The following is a 24,814-nucleotide window of genomic DNA, read 5'->3' on the forward strand; positions in this document are numbered from 1 at the left end:
GGAAGCATTTCAGCCTAAAATGATTTATGGCATGTAAGAAATTCGATAAATTGACACAGCTTGCCTAAAACTACATAAAAAATATTAAGTAACAAAACCAAATAAAACAGTTAATTCATTTTAAAAGTAAATTAGTAAAAGATTATTTTTTTAAAATAAGCTGAACAACCAAATACAAATTTCCCTTACATATTAATATAATTTAAACTAATAAAACTATAAAATAAACAGCCCTATAAGAAATTTACAGAATTAAAAGCAAATATACAAATAATTTTAGCTATTAACATATAAGAAACAATTGTCGTGTACTTACACTAATTTTTATTTACTTTTTATAAATAACATATACAAACATGAGTATAAAAAAAAAGATATATTTATACAAAATATACATTTAACTGATAATGTGGTTAATTTCACAAGAAAGATTGGACGATAGGCTGTGAAGATTTAAAGGTAAGGGGTTGCAAATGTCCACAAGAAGGGGTAACATTGCAATACATAGTGCACTGTGGACCACGAATTTCCATACGGTGAAGATTTTTAGACTTTGCCCTCAAAGCTTCCAAACCATTTTCAAATTCAATTGGTTTTCTTATGCCTTCAAAATCTGGGTCAGTTGGATATAAATCATCTCCTAAAAAAATTTTGATACATTAAGTTGATGCTGAATTTTAAGAAAACAGACAATAACAATTGCAGTAAAAAAAGAAGAAAAAATACCATGGCGATACTGAAAAGCACAAAAATGCTTAAGTAATGAAATAACATGAAAAAAATAAGTACAGTAGAGATTTGCATCATAATTAGGACCCTATAAATTGCGCAAAGATGTGCAAGATTCGGAAATGTATGCATATTCGCTGAATACGAGCAGATTTTCAATTTTTCAGCAAAATGTCTTCTTTTACTTAGCCTATTTGTGATAAAAGTTTAGTCAACCAGCATTAAACTTTATGAAAGCTGCTCAGGTTTATGATTCAGATGAAATAAACAAAAGTTATCTAAACCAATGAAATATTGCACTTTCTTTTAGAAATTACTTCTAAACAATCCACTTTTAAAGTGAGCACTGTTATTCGCTGCAAACTTAAACTAGACCAGATCTGTTCATTATACTTTCAGTTTGCTTTACAGACAGAGAAATGTCTGTTGTGGTGCTTTTGCACTCGATTATGCAATCGGATTTGGTATATTTATAAAGCTTAATATTGATGACAACTGTCTGTCTTTTCAAGAATATTCCAGGAATAAGTTATCGATCCATAAAACCTGAGTATACTTTGTAAAAAGAATTTGTGAAATAAAATTCTAATTTGAACTGAATACTGGAATTCAGACATAATATCAGAGAGATTTTCAGAACTTAACAAAAAAAATAAGGCAAGTGCTCTTTGCGCTGCATCATTAAGCGGGCGATACGAAAACACAGACAATTTTGATGGAATGTGAAGCTTCTAGACTAATTTCATTTCACTTTGGTAATCATTATGATGTTGAATATGGATATAAGGAAACTTAATTCAGGGTGCGTAGCCAGATTTTTCAACAAAAAATAAGCACCTTTTAAGCTCTCAAAAAATATTTTTAATTACTTTCCAAAAAAAAATTATAATTAGGATCTGTGCAGCAATAAAAAATAAAAAAATTTCTATCGTTAAGTTCTTAATTTTTTAAACATAAAATCAAGAAAATTCAAAAACATTTTCAAAAACTTTACATAATCATGATAAAATAACTAGTTTTTGATAAATATTGCAGTGAAAATTGTGGAAATCATGCATTTTTTGTAATTTAAAATGACAATCAACATGGCAAAGAAAAAGTCTCTTTTTAAATAAGCACTTTTTACAAACTCTGAATAAAAAAAGCACCTTTAAGGGCTTTTAAAAACGTAAATTAAAAATAAGCACTTTTTGTAAAGTGCTTATTTTTGTAACCTGTAATAAGCACCCTGTAATTAAAATCTTTCGTACAAACTGAAAAATTGTAGTTTAAACAAAGGAGAAAGTGAAAAGTTGATTTTTTTTTCGGGGGGGGGNGGATAGAACACCCTTTATTTTAACTTTCTAGTCAACTTGCTTGCACATTTTTAAAAAACTTTTCTGCGTAATAAATAAGTATAAAAATGGCAAGAGAGAGAATGTAAAAAAAAAAAAAAAAAAAAAAAAAAAAAAAAAAAAAAAAAAAAAAAAACGAAGAGTAGCATAAGAATAAGACATCTAAAACTAAATTATGAAATAATAGGAAAAAAAAAATTTTCCTTCCATTAAACTCTTTTTCCTACCTATTTTCAACTTCAAAATAGCAAGATGTTCATCAACAATCTGCAAAATTAGTGAGTATACTGAAAATGTTGGGTATTAAATCTAAAATATCAAGCTATCTTACATATATTGATACTGAAATCATAAAAATAAAAAAATTAAACTAATGGCAGTGTTTTAAAAAAATCAAAACTAAAGAGAGTGTTCTTTCGAATGGATGCTACCAAATCCAGATGCCATGGCTGAACTTTATACCTCCCTTTGCCACTAGAAATCACAGTACTCATGCAAAATACATATACTAGCAGAGAGAAATCATTCTACTGCCATTTGGGCTAACCATGAGAGACTTTAATGGTTTTCACTTTCCTTTTACTCTAACGCTAGCTAGTTTTACTTAAAACACTTTTCACAAACATGAATTTGTCCCCATTATATTTCATGACTTTGTTTCCTTTTCATTACTTATCAAACGCCAAAATTACTAAATTTGATTTGTCACTACTCTATTTCTATTGATTAAAGCCACAATTTTAAAAAATTAAGAAGTATTAAGTCACAAGTACTCAAATTCTAATATAATACAGAATGTTAAGAACAAGGAACATGGATGTAAGGGTTTTTCTAGAAAAAAATCATTTATAAAAAATGTAGCACAATTATGACTTTTCAGGTATTATATATTATATATAACTAAACAGTGAATATTTTGATTAAAACTGACAGTTTCTTGGTCAAACAGTTTAGCTCCAACAAGTCTTCGAATCTTATCTATCTGGTCTTACCTTGCTTCCCCTATAAGTTTGTTATAATTTTGATTATAGTTTTCATTGATTGAGATTCGTTTTCAGGGATTTTCCATGAAAAACTACATCACAATTTATCATGAAGATTGAAGATCTTAATTAAAACTTAGAGTTCAAAATGGTTTATCTTAACGATTTCAATAAACATATTTTTGAAGAAAATTGTCTCAAAATTAATAAATACATGCTTGAAAATGACTTTATTGATGCATTCCTTAATGCATAGACCAATATGAAGATACATTTTGTGATGTCTGTAATAAAATGTGAATTGGAAAAATTTTTTTCAAAACTAAAATTTGTCTAAAAAGATTTACAATCAAATATGTTAAAGGAGAGGCATTTTTATCTATAGAGCTAGGAGTAATAAAATCTACTTCTTTTGATGCTAATATTAAGGCACAATTTTTTTATGAATTACAAAATGATTACATTGCATTGTACTATTGCATTTATTTCAAACTTCAGCTCTATTCATTTAAAAAACTATTTTTATACTTATTTGCTTTATCTTTAGTGTGCACATATGAATAGTCTAGTCTTAAATTTATTTTATTAATAAAATATTGCCCAAATTAACTAATGTTTTGTTACTAGCTTAACATTAGTTATTTATTAACAATAATAACTAAATATTTCTTTGATTGTGAAAGGATATTAAATTTTTACAATAAATTGGGCTTCAATTTACCCATCAGCCCCAAGCCAGGTTACACCTTCAGGGGTGAATCCGAAAAATTTCTTGAGTAAAATCATTAAAGACGAATAATGTCTTTATAAATTTAAATCATTGATATTTTCAAAACATTGAATTCTAAATAAATTATATACAGCACAATTTAAATGAATAATTATGTATAAGTTTATTTTTATCTCTCATCACATTTATTATTCCACCAGAAAGAATATTTACAAATGAAAGATGCCAAGTATAAATTCTAGTTCCTCTTGGGCACTACAGCCTATGACAGGCCAAGGTCATCCCAATAAGTTTTTGCCATCTTGATCTATACTGTGCCATGGCCCAGTTCGAATATTTTTAAATAAAATATTCAAGAATTTTTATACATATGTGAGATCGATGATTTCTTAAAACTTCTGCACCTAAGATTTCCGGAAACTTCCGGAGCGCAGTTAGGGAAAAATCCGGATTTTTCAGGAGCACAATCACCTCTGCACCTTATACTAGCCGAGGGAAGACTAAAATATCATCTATGGAGATAAAACTCAGTCAACAGCAGTGATCTATCCCCTGACCATGCCTAGCCACAAACGCTATTATTGCAGCATTGCCTAGCATGTAAAGTAAAGGTTTGCGAGTATATGACAATGATATCAGAGCAGAGTTCTTAATGAGAAACAATAATAAAATGAGTCCCTTAAGGAAATTGATATGAGTAGTTATTATTTATGAGAACACCTCCCTTAAATTCTGGCATTGATATAAAATGCTTAAAAGCATAATTAACATTTTTATAATAAAACATAATTCACCTTTAACCAATTATAACAGATAGTTCTGAATAATTACTAAATAGGTTCTAACACTTTACAAGACAATGTTATAAAAAATTTAACTGAATTACAATTTTCACCAGAGATATAAAAAAAGCTAACTACTAAAAAATATGCATTTTAACATAAAAAATAGATTTCTGTGATTAAATTCTGATTTTTTAACTTTAAATTGAAAGTGTTTAATTTTTTTTATACCAAATATTTTTTTGTTACAAAGTGTTTAAAATATTTAAAGTAAATGAAGCAAAGTGAACAATGATTAATTTCACTAATAGTTAAAAGTGAAATAAAATTTTATCGAAATATTAATTTTGTTTTACTAGGATACAAAAGTTGCTCGGAACATAAACAAATAATGCATATTATGACAACTTTATTATTTTTCTTTTGGACTTTTTAAACAAACATGAATACCTTTGTTTAAAAAGTCACCAATAAATTAACAATACTTGTAATTTAATAAATCTCAAATTAGACAATACTAATAATGAAATCATATTGGAAATTAATTGCATTTTATATCATGTTAAATAACAATCAGTTCTTTAAATTAATCACAGTTATAACAAATATTAACAAAAAACCACTTAATATTAAATACAGGCATAAGGGAATTAAAAAAGTAACATTCAATTTAAATAATAATTATATGAACAAGAAGCAATGTGCTCAAAACTTTATCAACTCAAACCTATCTGTATATGTGTTTGCTAATAATAACTCAAGATCAAGAATTTGGTACTTTCTTTGTATTTAAATTGTTTTTCCTCAGTCAATAAATGCACCAGTGGCAGTTTTTAAACTTAAGCCACTTTCATGAGATTCTAGTGCTTAAGTCCATTGTTATACATTAATTTCTCTTTAATAGCTTTTGAATGGCTTCAGAGATCAATATGATATTTTTATCTATAAATTGCTAAAATTGTTTGATTACGATGGGATTTTGTGATAAATGATCACATGCAATATTGAGAAAAAACGTTTTACTAATTGTTGCAGAATACACTGTTATAAAAAAAGCATATTTATAAAACGTTTACATTTCAATTTCAAAATATGTAAAAGTTGGAAAAAACTGAAGCATGGGCTTAGAACTTACTAACTCAAATATATATTCACACATATTACCTAAGAGTTTAAAATATAATATTTTTTCTATTTTTGATTTTTTTTTTCAATTTATTCCTTAGGTTAGCATAAAAAATCAAAATTCACTTTTAGAATATAGAGGTAAGAAATTCAAAGTAAATCTAAATTTATTTTCTTATTCTATGGTTTTGTGCAAGTTGATTTTAAAATAGACACTAACTTAATAAAAAATGTACTAAACATTCATGAATTACATCTTTTGTTTTTTACTGTACACACTATATTGGTTATCTCTGACCAGCTATTTCTCAATACTTAGACTTGACTTAGTTACTTTTGTCTTAACTTCAAAAATGTTTTTAAAAGTAGCAGGCAAGCATTAGTCCCAAATGACCAAATAAAAATTACAACTAAACATGTATGCTGAATTAAACTCTTTTAATGTTAATGCTAGTTTGTTTCAGTATCTTGTTCTATTATTCTACCAAAACAGAATTGACTTTGCAAATTTTTGTTCTGTCAAAACTTTATTACATTCTCTACAAGAAACTGAGATTTCAATTGCTTCTTTTTTCTTTTTTTCAAGATCATCTCTAAACTGGATGACACCATTTAGAAAATTTGTCTCATGTAGAAAATACTGACATTCAAGAAACTAAACAGATTTCGCACAGCAGATGTGAAACTTGTTTCTAAAGTGTCCTTTTTTATATTAAAATTCGGTCACATTTACCCTAATAATTGAGTTTTCAACAAATTTAAGAGGAATTTGCAACTCAACTTCTAAGTATATGACACCATTTTAAAAAATGAATGTAGTAGTAATAAAAAAAAACTTAAAAAATTTAATTTTGGGCATTGTTTTTAATTTTTATTTTATAACGCACAGCTTATATATTTATTTTATATTTTTATTTTATTAAAGAAACTAAATAAATTTCGCACAGCAGATGTGAAACTTGTTTCTAAAGTGTCCTTTTTTATATTAAAATTCGGTCACATTTACCCTAATAATTGAGTTTTCAACAAATTTAAGAGGAATTTGCAACTCAACTTCTAAGTATATGACACCTTTTAAAAAAATGAATGTAGTAGTAATAAAAAAAAACTTAAAAAATTTAATTTTGGGCATTGTTTTTAATTTTTATTTTATAACGCACAGCTTATATATTTATTTTATATTTTTATTTTATTAAAGAAACTAAATAAATTTCGCACAGCAGATGTGAAACTTGTTTCTAAAGTGTCCTTTTTTATATTAAAATTCGGTCACATTTACCCTAATAATTGAGTTTTCAACAAATTTAAGAGGAATTTGCAACTCAACTTCTAAGTATATGACACCATTTTAAAAAATGAATGTAATAGTAATAAAAAAAAACTTTAAAAAATGTAATTTTGGGCATTGTTTTTAATTTTTATTTTATAACCGTCATTGAACAGTCGACCCATTTCTAGGTTTACTATTACCAATGTTCAACTCCATATCCTTGCAATTTTGATACCAATCCAGAAAACAAGCAAGCTCCTAGATCAGTAGTCCGGGAAGTATTGATTTGTTATAGGAACATGGAGTACTTTGTGACCAGACATATTTAACATGCACCAGTCACCATTTACTGCATGGGGAGTCTCCGGCCGGCAGGGATAAGTGGGAAAATAACTTCTAAAGTGGAATTTGTAACAATAAAAATTATTCTTATCTTGACATAAATATAAGACTTTGATAGCCATTTTCAGACAAAATTACAACTAATCTTCAAATTGCATGGCGGCATTAACAAAAAATGACTCATTATAAGTATAATATTGATGCCCAAAATAATATTTTTGCAAATTATTGTTTTGGGGGCAAATGCGTAAAATGAATTCAAAACTTTGACGCAAATAATATTACCTGGCAAGAGTGATATAGCACCATCTTCAGCAGTGGTTATTATAGGCATCCATCTTTCACAGCCTTGAGTCTCTCGCTTTTTGGCAAACTGTTTTAAATCATGATATGACTGAAGTGGTAAGAGACGAGACAACTCGTATACTTGAGGAGGAGCAAGGAATACTGTGCCAGTTAAATTATCCTCCAACATCTCATCTGGAGTGGCCCACTACAAAAAAATAAAGATATAAATAAATAAAACCATATTTATAAAGTCATTATCAACTCCGATACAATTGTTGCAGTTATGATTAAGATCAAGAAAATGTAAGTTTTTATTCAGAACAGTATAATTGTTTTAATTAGAATTAAAATAATGAAACTGGTCCAGAATGTCTACACACAATTCTTAAATGGTAAATAAATAATTTCAAGAAACTGAAACGGAGTAAATATACTTGATTAAAAACATCATTGGCTACAAAAATATGAAGATAGTAATAAAACTGAGCCTGTTTTCAAGTGCTCAAAAACGAAATACTTGTTTAAAAATTTCATTGGTTACAAAAATATGAGGAGGGTAACAAATCTGGACATATTTCAAGTGCTAAAAAATAGGAGCCTTTTAAGATTTGCCAGATGTGCTTGCAGAAAACAAAGGGATTTGAAACATAAAAACGAAAAAAGGGATTTGCAAACAAAAAATTAAGAATAAAGGTGACAAATAAAGCTAGAAAAACCAAAGTAGCCAAGAGTGAAAAAGAAAATTGAATAAAGATGAAAAACCAAATATAGAAAAACTGCTGTGGCTGAGAGAGGCAAATTAGGGCAAAATGCATTTCCATGTGCTATGAAGAGGTAGTGAGGAACCAGTCATTAAAAAGGGAATTGGCATATTATTGACTCTCTTATTAAAAACACAAATTAATTGATTTTATTATTTTTTTAGCTATTTTATATTTCAAATTACTTTTTCCCCCTTTCCTTTCTGGCAAATTTTGATAATCGACACCTATTTTTCAGTGCTTGAAACATGCTGACTTTAATTATTAAATTCATATTTTTATAAGTCAGTGAAGTTTTTTTTTTAATCAAGGAATTCTCAAATATGATAAATATAATAGTTAGAGCCGATATGGCTCAGAGGATAGAGCTTTTGCCTTCCAATGCAGCGAACCGGGTTCGAATCCCACTCGATACGAATTCCGGATTCGGCTTTCAATGACCACAGTGCTGACGTGAAATATCCTCAGTGGTAGACAGGTCATGGGTTAGAGTCCCCTTGCCGTTAGGCTAACCGTGGGAGGCTCTCGTGGTCTTCCTCTCCATGTAATACAAATGTGGGTTATCTCCATCAAAAAATCCTCCACGAAGGCAAATTTCTCCCAACACTTGATCCAGGAGTTCCCTTGTTTCTGGATTGGGTTCAAAATGACAAGGTTGCGGAGTTGAACATAAGTAGTCATAAACTCATAAAATTGGGTCGGCTGTTCAACGATGGTTATATACAAATATATATAATAGTTATAAGACATGAAAAAGTAATTTTCAAAATAAACAAAACTTTAACATATTCCAGGGTTGGTTCATAGCCAAATAGAATATAGCCAAAATTAAAAAAAAAGTATCAAAAAATTACTAAAATAATAAGTTAGCAAATGCTTTTAACAGAAACGTAATTGAGAGAAGGTAAATTATTAGTCTTTTCAATCTCCAGCCATTTGTATAAAGAGCAACATTTAACAAGCTTTCATGAAGGAATCAAAGTTTTATAATTTTTCCTTTTATTTTCAACATTCGTTTGTAGTGAATCATCATTTATTCCTTTTGTTTAATAAATATTGTTCCATGTGTGATTTTAGCAACAAAAAAAAGGGATGTGTTGTTTTATTTAGCATTTTTTATGAGTCTTTTGAAAAAATACTACTGTAGCAGAAACCCCTAACATTATCTAAAAATATAAGGTTATTTCATTTCATTAATGTTCAGAAAATGCACGCTACCAGAAAGTGAATCTGATCATTAAATACACGGTTGTTCGAGATGTTTTCTTTATTTTTTTATTTGCTTATTGCAGATAAAACAATAAATCTTATTTAAAAGAAAATTATCATTAGGATCAGTTATAGAAAATTAATTGCATAAAACTTAATAAATAAAAAAATAATAATTAATTGTAGTAACATACTCTCATCACAGTAACTTCACCCTGATCAAGCAATACATCTGGTTGGCGAGGCAAACAACACAAATAAAACATAGTATCATAACGACGGTGACCTACAGAAGTAGGAGTCAGCCAATCAGACCATTCATACAATGACCAGATATCTGGACACATATGAGTTTCTAAACATAAATCTAAAAATGCATATGCATCATTGTGAACTCTTTCTTGCCATTCCCGGATGTCGATGTTCTTCGATAAGAGGGTGTGCGTTGTTGCTTCTTGGGAAGTTTCCAGGGATGGATTTGTTAACAGAACTATTCCAGATTCTTCAAATGTCTCTCTTAAAGCAGCAATTCGGAAGCCAATATCTGCCGGCAGGTAATCTTCATTTGGTTCAGCTTGTTTAGATTTCAAAGTTACTGGGTCTGTAACCATTGGTGGTCTTTGACTACCAAAATTTGAGCAAAATTTCATCAATTCGTTTCTACTAAAACCTAGTTTGTCGAACACAGACCACCATAAAGGTGAAAAGTCAGCTACTTCCACCAATCCGCCAGGAAAGACAAAAGCATTAGCCATGAATGAGCTTAAGCCACTTCTTTTCATCAGGAGTATTTTGTAATCAGGAGTGCTTTGCTTGTTGGTATAGTTCCATTTAGCTGAGCCCATGACTTCTGCAAGATTCTTCCCTTTAGCAACGACATCGTGGAGTGATAGACGAGATGCTATGATTAAGCTTGATGCTTCTCTCCATGGTTGACTTGCCATTATAGCTGCAAAACAAAAATTAAAAATAAAGAAAACTATTGAAAATAAATAATTTCACTACTCTAAAAACAATCAATAAGTCAAAATAAAAGTTAGTCACTGCAATAAAAAGTAAAATATTATAAATTATTATGTTTACACGTTAAATATTTTAAAAAATCCTATTATTAAATATTTTAAAACCGATTCCCTTTTATGGTGTTTTCTTTAGTTTCAAAAACAACGCCTAATTACCTTCGAAACATCAAAATATTAAAAATTGCATTGGTGTAAGGAATGGGTGATTTATGCAATAGTTTTTGTGATCCCTCTCCAAGTTTTATCAAAAATAAGCAATTGTTTTTGTCAGTTGACTTTTCAAATGATCCAGATCATAGTTTTCATATGACATTATTATTCTTTATTTAATAATAAATTCGCATCAATAATGTAAATGATTCTATCAGAAATACAAAACTATAATAAAATAATTTATAATTTTAGAGAATAATAAAATACAATTAAAAATTTTTAGAAAATTATAGAACATTCTTATAGTTTGATCGTTCTGCTTCAAATACACAAATCAGATTCTCAATTTCTAAGCATATATTTCAGACGAATATTTTATTTTAATGAAAAAAATACAAAAAATTATACAGTCAATGCAGCATTGGAAAATATTTTGCATAAAAAAGAATAAACATTTTTAATTCTGCACAAAATCTTTTGTTTGTAAGAAAAAGAGGTGGATGAAATATCTCAACTCTTTTTCTGACATTAAGACGAATTAAAAAATTTTTGTCTGTTTTCGAAGGGCAGTTTCAAAATTTCTTTGAGCTTGCTCCAAAAACTCTAAGTTAGGAAATTGACATAACAAAAATAGCTTAAATGTCTGTTAAAAGCCTTTTAAAAACTTGCAATGTAGAGAAATCTGAATTATTTTGCCGCTGAGTGATTTAAATCATTTCAACCCTAATAAAAAGACAAAAAGAAATTTTTTCTAAGGTCTTGAAGCTAGGCAAAAGTTCTCGTTAATTTTTAAATAAAGTATAGACATATTTCAATATTTAAAAAAAATTGATTCAAATTAAAAATATTTGACTCAATAGTTAAGGCACTGAATTGTCATTGTGCAGAACTGGGGATCGATCCACAGTGGACACTTGAAGCTCACCCAGTTTCAGATCAATGGGTACTAGCTTCGCTGGGAAGTAAAAGCGGCCTGTGCACAATTGCAGACCACATCACTACAACCATGCCATTGGTCACAAAATTGTGGAGCCTTAAGCTCCATCACTCCCCTGGAATCCAGTTGGGGGAATGCTTTACTTTTTTTCTTAATTCAAAAAGAAAATCTCTAATATTCTACAAGACTAATGTTAAAATGAGAACACATTTTCCACAGAACAGTTACTCTTACGGTTAACGTTAATATTTCATAAAACAGCAAAATATGTTTATTGATGATCTTTTAATAATTTTTGAAACACATTAAAATCTTAAATTTTAGTGAGGTATTTTTCACAGCTATTTATCATTTTTAAACTTTTACCTCATCTTGTACATACCTTTATAAATAGCCAAGTGATATTGCCCGATTCTTGTACTTAACAATAATTTAAAAAAGATTCAGCGACTAACTAGCCCAGAATTGACTATGAGTTTTACCCGTCAAGTTTGAGCTTTAATCTCTTATGTTATTCTTAGTTCTTCACGGACTACTACTCGGTTGTCTCTAAGACTTTCCAATCACTTTGGGTGTCAACCGCTTCGTCCCACATCGTTACAGAAATTTTTCTATTTAGGGCATGGAGCAAAGAAATAATAAGCCACATTTCTAAGTTGTTATGGAAAACCTTTTTTATGCAAAATACCACAACTCCCATGTAGGCAATACGAAGTTTTTATGTATTGTTCTGTCCTCTAAGCAGTGTTTCCCAAACTTATGACTTTTGTGTACCCTTTCTAAATTTTACGTAACCCTGTGTACCACTAATACAAAAATGAATGTTTTTTTACTATAAAAATTGCACAAAAGTTAAAAATCACAACTGGCTATTGACGCCGCTAATTATTAACTGTTAACTCGGCAAAAAATAGGCCATAGAAAAATACGTAATCGTAAATTTTCATGGCTAGCTTTGTTTTTAAATAAAAATTTTTGTTTGTTGCAAGATATTTCGCATAAGAACGCGTCCCCCCACTAAACTGTTCCCGTATCCCTGGGGGTACGCGTACCACACTTTGGAAAACACTGCTCTAATGGAAAGTTTAGAAACTTATCAAATATTTATCAGAAAATCATATTAAACAGTAAAAAAGTCACTTTTGAAAAAAAAAATTTTTTGCTTATCACAATGGTAGGAAGTAGTGAGCTACAAGTATAAAAAAAAAACTAGAATCATTTCTTTTCTGTAATTTATAGTGCAGTGTGCTACTTTTTAAAAGAAGTAGTGAAGTCAGCAGTGATAAAAAAAAATAGCAGCTTATACTGATTTCTGGCAAATACTTTTAACGTCAGTTAAGTAAAAAAATTAGGTTCAAGAATTTTTATCAAATCTGAAAGAATTACAAAGCTGCGAGTTATTTCACTTAATATATCCTATATATATAATAACTATAATATTTAAACTAGCAATTACGAATAATATTTCATTTATTATTTTGGTCATACCTTGGAATGAACTCTGAAGAATACTTGATGCTTTTTCAAGGGAATCGAGCATATTTTCTCTGTAATTATTCGTGTACTTAATTGCTCAGAGAAAATAATAAAGTATAAACACTCGACAAAATTGCAAATATTTCATAGATCCTTAGCATTTCTTGAATTAATTTTTGAAGGCTAAGAGCACCAATTCATAAAAAAAAAGGTTTAGAATAACAAACTGACTCATATACACATGAATAAATATTTCTTAATAGTTTCTCATGTTTAACTAAGTCAAATTATTTTCAAAACCCTATTGAACATGGGTGTAAATCGAGATCCTTAACAATGTTTAAAAAAAAATAAAATACTGTAGTCTCTAGCGACTACATTTCAAAATAAGTGTAGCATCACCAGTAGCAGTAAACTACATTAGCAATAAAGTAGTAGTAGTAGCAGTCAACTACATCTGTAATAATGTAGTTGTAATTTCAGTTAACTACAAAAAAAAAAAATTTAAGCGAAAAATGCAGTATTCATAGATGTGATGGAAAAGCTGAATACAAATATTGATATACTAATTTATCAATATAACCTTAAGGCAAGAAAAATTTCGAAGAAAAAGGGTAGAAATAAAAATAGTGAAAATGATAAAATAAAGTTTCCTTTAAATTAATTAAGATTAATAAAAACTAGAGAATCAAAATTTTATTTAAAATAGCTAATCGATAATTAGCTATTTTAAATATAATTAACTCTAACTTATAGAGCTATATAAAGTAATTAACTATAAACTTGCAGACCTATATAAAAAGAAAATGGGTGTACTAACAGAGAATAAAAATAAATTATAAAATCATTAGACTATATTAATTCTTACTACAATATACTGGAATAAATATTTAGTACCATGATTACTAAACAGGAAAAATTTTTGTCATTTAACATTGTTAACTTTCAGTTTTATTTAATAGTTCAATAACTCTACACATATGACATATGTGCAAGATGGTACACTGATTTTAAAGGTCCTTTCTCTATCTTGTTAGTTATTCTAAAAGAGTTTAATTCTGCTGCAAATTATTTATTTATTAGTGTACATTATTTTGCATAAATAAAAGAATTCTCTGCAAATTTTTTTTGTAGGTAATTCTGCAATTTTTGGAATTTCTGCTATGATGCATACTGTTGCAATTATCACTTTAAAATATGCAGCTTTGCATATGTGTACAATTTAGCAATTTTACTTTTATAAAATATTTATTGATAACACAATTGTGTTATTTTTTTAAATTTTGTTTGGAGAAAAAAAAGATTTTTCATAACTCATTAAAATTAAATAAAATTTCCATCCTTTAATTGCAATATTTACTATAATGTAAAATGAATTAGGTAGTTAATGTTGTTTGTAACAACAGAAGAGACCATTAACACTTATCACTTTGAATAAAAATGCTTTAAAAGCAAAGCTGTAAATGACTTGATATTTCTTAAAAATTATAAGTTACATTTACAAAAAAAATTAACAATGCTAAAATAAATATTCTTTACTTCTTAATATATTTAATTATCTGAAATACAAATTTAAAGATAAACAAATATACCATGAGTTTTAAATTTCAACGATATAATATAATTCAATAATGATATAAATATGTTTTTATTCATAAAATTCATTTCATAATAGATAAGATTTGCATGAAGGATTAGTATCCACGAAATGTTATGAAATTTTATTAGGTATTTTTACTTTATCAACAAAAAAACTTAATATTATTTCTATGTCGTATCAATCTAATATTAAAAAAACTTTCCTTAACATTTACACTTACAATCTGTACTAAAACACTTAAATTGTCTAGTGTTTGCAACTGTAAGAATCAACGGAGTAACCTTAAAATCTTGTATGCAAAATTTACCAACATGACTTATAGATTTATATACATTTAAAACTTTAAAATTCTTCAACATGATTAGATTCCACTAAAATATAATCGAAGTAATTATATTGCACATAATGTAACCGACACTATTTACGACTACATCGCAAAATAACATACACAAAACATAATACACCTAAGCATACGCAAAATAAACACATCATCACGTGTCAAACATAATCAACATCACGATATACTACTGCCATCTGTTGAGGAATAGAAGAACCAAGATGAAAGAATGCCAAGAATGTTACCTGTTTTTAGAACGGAGATGCAGTGTTCCGCTCTTGAAGGAAGTTGGTTTGGAACTAAACAGAGAAAGGACTCAGGTGATGTGTATAAGCGGCTTTACCGCAAGGATGACGACGTTTTTTTGCTTTCACTTCGTCAAACTGAAGCGGACTTTTTGAAGGTGATCAAACATTAGTTTGGTCAAGGCCGATATCTGAAATAAAACGGCAGTGGGTCAATTTCATTGGTGTATTTAACCGAAGGGAAACTGGTTTTGTTTTTGGAAATATCAAAAGAAAATATTATTTTATTCCATAATAATTATTTAATAATTTGACTGAAAATAAAATAAAATAACACTTCTTGAAAACAGACTAATCGACACATCTCCTTTTTAGAGTCATTTTAATGATATACTTTAGTTTTCATTTATTTTTGGTTTAAATCCGGATCAGGGCAGTTCTATGCACGCTCAGAAATAAGTGTGAATAAATTGAAAAAATAAGCGTAATAAAATTAAAATAAAAGAAAGCATTTGCAGCAACACATTTTCCTCAAACAGAAATTTTTTAATACTTAAATTTGCATCTTATTTTGTGAAAATTGAACAGAGCATTGAAAATACACATTTTGTCGAATCGGAAAGTTTTCTAAATGTTAAAAGAAATTTGTGAAGTTGCGAAGTTTTTGTCAGAACCTGCTTCTTGGAAGGACATATTTTAAGGTTTTAATAAACATTTATTATTAATTTTTTTACAGCAAAATATTCAGTTGGTTTATTAGATAATACGAATAAACATACACGTGTAAGACAATAAAACATAGTTTCAGTTGAATCATAAACTTTAAAAAAGGCGAATGTCTATTTTTTAAATTTTTCACTCACATAAAATTGTTTATATTGAATTAGAAAAAAAGAGATATTAATCTTTAATTTCGAGAAGCTTATTTTCCGGAAATTCTAGGTTTGTTTCATAAAAAATTTCAGTTTTACCGAAAAAAAGTTATGGTACATATTAAATCTTAATTTAGAAATCCTTAATTTCCAATGCACTTTTTCTGTAAATACTACTAAATTTATTCGATAAAAATTATTATAATAAAAAATATTATCGTAAATACTAATCCTTTCGTTTAGAGAAGTGCATTTTACGAGAATTATAGACATGTTCCATAAAATTTAAGTTAAGTTAAAATCTCTAATTTTTCAATGTCTTAATTTTCTTCATTATTCTACACCATAGGCATACGTGTACTTTATTTTTGAGTATTTAATGTTAAAATTCAATCGTTAAAAACTCCTCCTCTTTTCAAAATTGAAAACAATTTTCTAAACACAATTTAATTATTTTAAAGATGTTGTAATCTAATGTGTTCAGTATGGTAAAATTTTGCATTTATAGATTTGAAGAGAGATACAGGATGATATATAATCACCGCCCTTATTTGATATTTTTAGAATATTTGTTTAAAAAGTAAACAATTCAAAATACAATAGTTGCAAAGTGCTATTTAAACAAGAGAGAAACACTGGAGAGGAAGACAGGATGAAAAACAACACATTCTAATAATCGTCTTTCAATCTAACAGGTTTTAGTACCTTCAGTTCCGATTTCCTTAATTGTTGTTTCTAGTAACACTTGGACAAATCAAGCTAGTCAGCCATTAGCATGGCGAGTTCAGAGCAATATTTCATTATTTTCGTACAAAAAAAGCGCCGCTAAAGTGGAAGTTCAACTTTGCTCAGATAGATTGGAGCGCCTCTCATTTGTGAGGCTACTTCAATTTAGACTTAAGGCTTGGAGGGGAAGGAAATTTTATCCAGATCCCTTTATCCATGGAGCTGCTCAGCAACCGACCAGATGCCTTTTGATTCCACAGATTTTACGAGCACGTATACTACATGCACTGGGTAGGTCTTAGTTGCTTCGAACCCTAAGCTCTCCGGGCCAAAGTTCGATGCTCTAACCACTGGACTACCACTTTCCTTAGTAGTGATTCATTACATCTCGGTGGTATTTTTCTCCATGCTTAGATAATCATTTGCGTTCTCTTGTGTGAACATACCTCATCGTGTATATTGAGCGGTGTAAATACGGAATGATATGTAAATTAAAATTACCTGATAAATTTGGAACAGCTTACAGTTTATTGACGGAAAATAATTGGCAACTTAAAGAAGTGTCTTCACATGCCTTTTCCTTTTCATTAAAAAAATATATTTTTTTTATTTATTTTTTTAACATTTTTATCTACATTTTGGATAATATCTTTTGGCAATAAAAAGCTTGAAAACTCATTTTAAGATATTTTAGAGAAACTACATTCTCAGAAATGAAACTCTCGTTTTTGATGATTCATCATTTTTGACGAAACGTAAACTTTAAAATGCTTGACGAAATTTTCACTCACTCGTGTGTCATCTCAATGCAAACAGGAAAATTAACCATCATTTCAACAAAAAAAAGCATATGCTTTGTATTACTTGAGAGTACAAAGTTAAGAGCACTCGTTCGTTCCTGGTCCAAGTCCTGTCCCAATAGCTGAAACTTCTTTATGTTGCATTTCTAAATCAATTTCTATTGTGTTAATATGCAGCATTAAACCTAATGGCGAGTTCATGAGTTGATGAAATTCACATCCTCACATAAGTGAAAATAGTAATAAGTAGATTAAACGAAATGTTAGCTCGGAAAAATTCTTAGGAAACACTTTCGTCAAGAGCGAGAAATGTTTTATGCTTTATTTTTATCGTTATCAATAAATATCATAAATTTTTTTTTTGTCATGAAATATTAGGACAGAAGTTAAGATAGATTCAAAAATAAATCATTACAAACTATAGTAATATATGAAATCAATATTGCTCAAATCAATACAAATTCGATTGACTATTGTTCCACAAACTTTAAACGATGCAAAAATTACTGCTTTTTTTGTTTTTATAACCTTCAGTGAAATCTTATGGAATCTAATCTCTTGCATTAAATCTGAATTTATACCGATAATACACATTAAAAAAATTCGGTAAATCTTTTTTTTTTCTCTTTTAATTTTCTCACCAAAAATAATTATGTACGCATATCATTACTAATTTTGGTAAGAACTCTAGTTAAAATGACTGAAAAAAAGTATATTTCAAGGATTTTTGATCGTTTAAAAAAAGCAATATACACTAATAACTGTTTTTAAAGTACGTTAATTTGAGTATTTTGCAAGTTCTTACGTAATAACGAAAAATATTTCATTCGTGATCATTATTAAGATATATGAGCCGCTCAGAAGCCAATGCGGTTAAGTCCATTTTTTGATATTTTCTGATTTTTGGAAATTTTGATGAAATAAATAATAATCTTCTAAGTTATTAAAGGATTTANGAGTATTTCGCAAGTTCTTACGTAATAACGAAAAATATTTTATTCGTGATCATTATAAGATGTATAACGAAAAATGTAAATAAAAATCTTGTTTAAACGTGGTTTCTCACTCATTATTTTCGAGAAAAAAAATTTTGCTTTTTATATGAAGTTTTCATAGATCGTTGTTTTTTTAAAACTTTAGAGCGCTAATTATTTCTTCTGAACAGTAAGTAGTTCATTGAAAATATGAACCCTTCTCTAAAATACAGTCAAACCCCGTTATAGTGAACCTTCAAAGAACCGAAATATCAGTTCATTATAACCGGGAGTTCACTATATCCATACTGCAAACGATTTTAACTAATTTTTCCGAACTGCTCCCTTTTATTACACATTACTTAAATAAACGACCAATGAAAAAAAATACGAAAATGATTAAACAATATGTTGTAACAAAAAAATTTGTTAACTTTTATTTTTTATTACTCTTCGTCTTGCGTACAAAAAATTTAGGGATGACCTTTATTTAGGGATGAGAAACTAAGGTAGAAGAAGCAAACAAGAAAAAAAATCTTATGGCTACATTCCGCTCAATAGGTGGTTTTAAAAATTCGGTTTATGTATTTTATTTCGATATGTCTTGCAGAAATTTCAAAATTACCAAAAAATAAAAATAAATCAGTCGAAGACAGAAAAAAGTTCGCAATATCCAATTTCATCTGTTCTTTTGGTTCACTATATCCATAAAAATAATATTATACGTGCATAGCAAGGCACGGGAGCGAACATTTCGTTCACTGTATCCGGGAGTTCACTATAAACTGTATTCCTTATAACGGGGTTTGACTGTAGTAATTTATTTTTAACATCTCTTACCAGCAAGTAAAAAATTGCGGCCAAAGCTATTCAATTCATGGCTCATTTTTTTTTGATCACCAAACTTAGAATTATGAAATGAACGATACTCACTCAATTCATGATCCATTTCTTGATCTCAACAAACTTACAATTTTTAACTGAATAGCATTTTATTTTTCTGAAAAGATAGCAAACAAAATAGAAGAAAGGAAGATAACAAACCTAAATTCATGATAGAAAACGTATCTGGAATGCTTGAATCCCTAAAACCTGATCTCAGATGTCAAAATTCCTGTGAAGGTTGAACAGGAAACCTGTCTGATCTTATCTGATTTTCGGGGAAGCTCTTCTGGGCCCCAATTTTAAGGGATTTCGAGAAGCATTCCGAGAATAAATTCATTTGATTGTTATGGTGAACGAAACGTTCGATATTTATTATCATTTTGTAAGAATAAGTTACTTTATTTTCAATAATTATATAATTAACTGCATCCTACGTATGTAAAGTGTGCAAAAGAAAAGACTATTCTGAATAACTTTTGACTGAATGATCAGTAGGATTTGGATTTCTGACCCTCAAAATATAGGGCAGAGCCGCACTCTGGGAAATATAGTCCCATTAGTTTGCCCAGGAGAGCGGTCCAAAGTTTAAACACCCTAATATAAATTTTCCTTTTGCGCATTTCGCCATATCTCGAGAATTATTTAAGCGAAACGAAAATTTTTCTCACGCAATTATAAAATTATCCAAAATTTCCAAAAATATATTGGATAATTAATTATACCCTAAGATATTTTGGAAAATATAGTCAATATTTATTATTTTTCTATTATTTTATTTAATAATATTCGAAAAAATATTTTAATAGTAAGGTATGCAATTTTTAACATCATTTTAAAGAACGTAATTTTACATGGCAAAATACAGAATTTGATATAAACTGGTTGAATAGTTACTGAGAAATCGAATTTTTAAAAAGTTGCATTTTTTCTTTTCTTCCTTTTCTTTCGTAAATATAATATTATGCGAATTCATTAGATTTTAATAATAAAAGGAATGATTTATTGTAAAAATAAGTTATCCTATTTCTAATATTTATATAATTAAATGTATGGTGTATTAGCTTACATGGGCCCCTGATGGTAAAAGAACAAGAGGAAGACCCAGACTTACCATCCAGCGCATGTTTTTGGGCGAATTAAAAGAATGTAGAATATCTGGCTGGGATGAAGCAAGATCTATTGCTAGAGACAGGAGGCGTTGGAGGGATATGCTAGAGGTCTTAAGTGCCCTAAGGCACGTAGAGGATAAGTAAGTAAGTAAATATTAGCTACGTAAATTTAGTATTGTAGGTGTTCTGAATTTTAAGTGATAATGGAATGAAACTGCCATTGTACCAAGATCACTATTATACTAATTTACCTATTTCCCCAAAAATGAATTTAAAATACGGTGAAAGGAGAATTAAAATAAGTATAAATAAAAGGTTTGCTGCACTCTGCTTAAATTAGATAAGTTCTTTTGACCAAGCTTCAAAATTATTTGTAAACTTGGTCTACAAACAACGTTGCTAACTGAGAAGACTAAGAAAATGTTTTTAAAATACCATCTTTGCAGTTATTAGTCTAAAGAACTAAATTAATAGATGCCCGAGAAATTATTTCTGTTAGAATGATCTGACATGCAACAGAAAACATTGCTTTAAAGTTTTTCCAATCAGCAGTGCCATCTGTTGTTCTTGGAAACTAATTTGGCGAGAAGAAAGTCTCTGGTTTCCTCAGCAGAATGCCTACAATTCGACCTCTTTTAATTTTTCGTGAATTGATTTTAAAAATCGCCAATTATTTTAGGTACACCCAGCAAGTTTGGAAAAATTCCCATACAATTTCTTTGTTAATGATAAATTTTCCAAACGAAATACTTCACCAAGTTTAAAATTAACCGTATTCAGAAATTTATTTAAATATGCTGGTTATTGTTCTCTATAATAATGCATGGCTATATTTTTAACTATTTATTATAAACAAATACTCAATGTTAAAAAAAGACTACAAATGCACTGCTAAGCAAAATTCTAATTTAATTTTAATTTTTCGTGCAACAATAGTTTTTATATCGAATTTCTAATGTTTATAATATTGTATATATTTTATGTGACTATATTTCATTCCGCCATAGAGGTCATAATTAACTTAATAGCTATGTTTCAAAATGTTAATGCCTATGAAAAATGTGATTGTTTTGCTCCAAAAATTTCTCTGCGCATTCGTAAATAACTCTTGTGTAAGTAATTTTATTAAAAAATAAAATCTTTGTTTTAAGGTAAAACAAAAACTTCAAATTAAGTTTACTAAATTTTAAGAGATAAAAAATAAATCTCAACTGCTGCAACATTTCCATATAGCTGTAACCTTTATTTTCCAAATTTAGAGTAAAATGCGCAAAATAAAAAATGGACGTCCTTAATAATTGTGCAAAATAAAAATACAAATTGATAAATTCTATAAATTATACATATAACCCCAAAAATTCGTTTTTAATAAAATTTTCTGTAAAAAAATTATTATTTTTTGTATAAAAGGGGCAACAGCCTTCAATTAAAATGTTAAAAATACTATTATGCAGTGGTAAAAATATAAAATTGCATGCTTAGTTTAACAAGCATTTTCCTCGATAAATCTAAAATTAGTGGGCTAATCCCACTAGTTTTATAATTGTACTCAAAGTTGTACTGTTTATTATAAGACTAATGAGCTTGGTGATCTTATATGGTTTGTTTGCAAACAATGCTAGCTTTGCTTGCTACTAAGTTAAGCCTACTTGAAATGTGTTCTAAAGTAAAATCTTAAAAATTTAAATTCATCATTAAAATTTATAAAACTTCCTCTTTGAAAAATAAAAAATTATAGTCAATAATAAGTTACTGAAATAATAAGTTACTGTTGCAAATATTAGCAAAATAAAGGTGACAGCTATTTTAAATAGTATTTATACTATGAACTTAGAAATAAAAAGGAAAAGAACGATTAGAAAAAATAATAAACTCAAAATATACAAGAAATAGAAGTTGCCAGATTACGAAAGTGTAACTCAATAACGATGAGTAAATTTATTATTGAACCTGCAGCGGTATAATAAAAAAGCATAGCATAGAACTCTTTGTTTATTAATGTGAGCTATTCCTATTTAACTTTTCAATTCTTCCCAACTTATAGCTCAGTTTGTTTCAGCTTTTCATTGTTCACGAAAGAAACTTTTGATTTGGAGAAAGAAAAANAGCGCTAAAGCTGCTTTAAATATGATCACTATAACATAGCACAATAAAAACAAAGAGAAAAACGAAAATAATTAATAAGTTTTATTAACTGCGCATAAGCTGCAAGTATATAGAACTCATTAAATAAGTTAAAATATTGAGAAAATATGGAAAATAATAAAAAATAATGACAAGATAAGAAAATTGTTAAAAATATTTTTCGAAAGTATTTAAAAAAATATAATTTTTGATATCTAAAAAAAAAAATTTAAAATCTGGAAAACAAAACAAAGGAAATATATCATCTCTTCATCAGCCCACACGATTATATCCGCAAAAAGGAGTGCTTGCTAATATTGTATTAATATAGCCATATCGCCAAAGCAAAATACATTAGGGTGAGGAGCACTTAAAAAAATTAAAACGAAATTAGAATACATAAAGTAAAAAAAAAAAATACATACGAAAAAACAAACTAATATATCAAGCAAAAAACAGAAAATAAAACGTAAAGAGATTAGAGAGCAGTACACAAAAGGAAATCTACATAGTGAGGAGCGAATTAAAATAAACTTACGCGTACCGGAATCTTTCAAGAATGATTTGAAATATTTTCGTAATAAGATTGCCAGATTACAAAATATGAAAACAGAATAAAGTCATTCTTATGGCATTCTTACTGCAATACTAAAGCACGTCTAATTTGTTAGTTACCTTGGATGGGCCCGAAAATATAATCGTGTGGGCTGATGAAGAGATTATATCTTTTCTTTGTTTTGTTTTACGATTTTTTTTTTAAGATATCAAAAATTATATTTTTTTAAATACTTTTAAAAAAAATTTTAATAATTTTCTTCTCTTGTCATTATTTTTTATTATTTTCCATATTTTCTCAATATTTCAACTTATTTTATGGGTTCTATATACTTACAGCTTGTGCGCAGTTAATAAAACTTATTAACTTTCTTCGTTTCTCTCTTTGTTTTTACTGTGCTATATATACATCGCACCCCGGCAAGAATAGTGTCATAACTCTAAAATGCTCTTAAATGATGCTAGTAACATTATTCAGAATTAAACACAAAACTGATGGCACAACTGCCCCTCAACTGGATAAATTGCGAGTTAGAGATGCGACATTTTTTGAGCTTGATGGAGCACTTATGATACCAAGATACCAAAAAGTCACCCTTAAATTTTATCAAATAAATAAAGAAAAGGATATCTTTTTAACATTAGGGAACAATATCCTTAAATTAAGGATTTTAAATACAATAGTAACAATTTAAAACCATATTTTGAGTATGACCTTGTGAAAAACCATAAAATATTAATTAAAAGAAACGAAATATTCATCTTCATTGATCCGTAAGAAAAAGTATAAAGCGAGAGAAAAAAATATCATAATTAAACGACTATGTAAAAGAGGTTGGATGGAAGAGCGGCATAAAGACACGTGTGATGTATTTAGAGAAACACAATAAAGAAAGTTCATATTCTACTTTTTTTTTAAAAGAAAAAATGTTGACCATGACTGATCTTAAAGAGGTCTGTAGGTCTGGGGCGCTCAAGTCACAACGCATCATGCCAAGAGTCAAGGTTCAGTCCGCTACAGACCTTGGTCCAGTGATCTAACACTTATGAAATATTTCGAAATAAATGTAATACTCTTATCTTGATTACTGTAATTTGATGGCATTTATCCTTTATTCACAAATACTGATAATTGTCGTTTTTTCTTCTTTCTTTTTTTTACTTTCCTTAAATAAATTAATTTGAAAGGGAAAATACTGGATCAGTTAATTATTTATCAAGATTTATAGATGTAAAAGTGTTTTAATGCTATTATTTTAAAAAAATAAACGTGTTATTTGGAATTAAATGCATTAACATTTTCCTTTTTACAGCTCAATAATCTCAACATATCAACTGTTTGTTTGCCTGTTTTTCTCCCGTTTTCTAAGAAATTTACAAAATAAACTTTTGCATGAATCAAACACTTTGTTTTATCAAAGTTACATACATTTATATATATATATA

At 28.4% G+C, this 24,814-nt stretch overlaps 1 protein-coding gene across 6 annotated transcripts in view; it reads right to left on the reverse strand.

Annotated features, from left to right (window-relative positions):
- Window positions 1-301: 301 nt before the first annotated feature.
- LOC107442404 (acyl-coenzyme A diphosphatase NUDT19) overlaps window positions 302-24,814 on the reverse strand; it is a 50,793-nt gene continuing 26,280 nt past the window's right edge. For 2 of the 6 annotated variants that reach the window (XM_071179559.1, XM_071179560.1), the window contains exons 2-5: window positions 15,324-15,514; window positions 9,748-10,502; window positions 7,581-7,788; window positions 302-640 (exon numbers count right to left, since the gene is read on the reverse strand). In XM_071179559.1, the coding sequence (XP_071035660.1) occupies window positions 420-640; window positions 7,581-7,788; window positions 9,748-10,497 (1,179 nt within the window). In that variant the 5' untranslated portion in view covers window positions 10,498-10,502; window positions 15,324-15,514 and the 3' untranslated portion in view covers window positions 302-419. The other 4 variants (XM_071179562.1, XM_071179561.1, XM_071179563.1 and 1 more) reach the window with 4 other exon arrangements.

The sequence above is a fragment of the Parasteatoda tepidariorum genome, chromosome 4 (assembly GCF_043381705.1).
Source record: "Parasteatoda tepidariorum isolate YZ-2023 chromosome 4, CAS_Ptep_4.0, whole genome shotgun sequence".
In the NCBI taxonomy this organism is placed as follows: domain Eukaryota; kingdom Metazoa; phylum Arthropoda; class Arachnida; order Araneae; family Theridiidae; genus Parasteatoda; species Parasteatoda tepidariorum.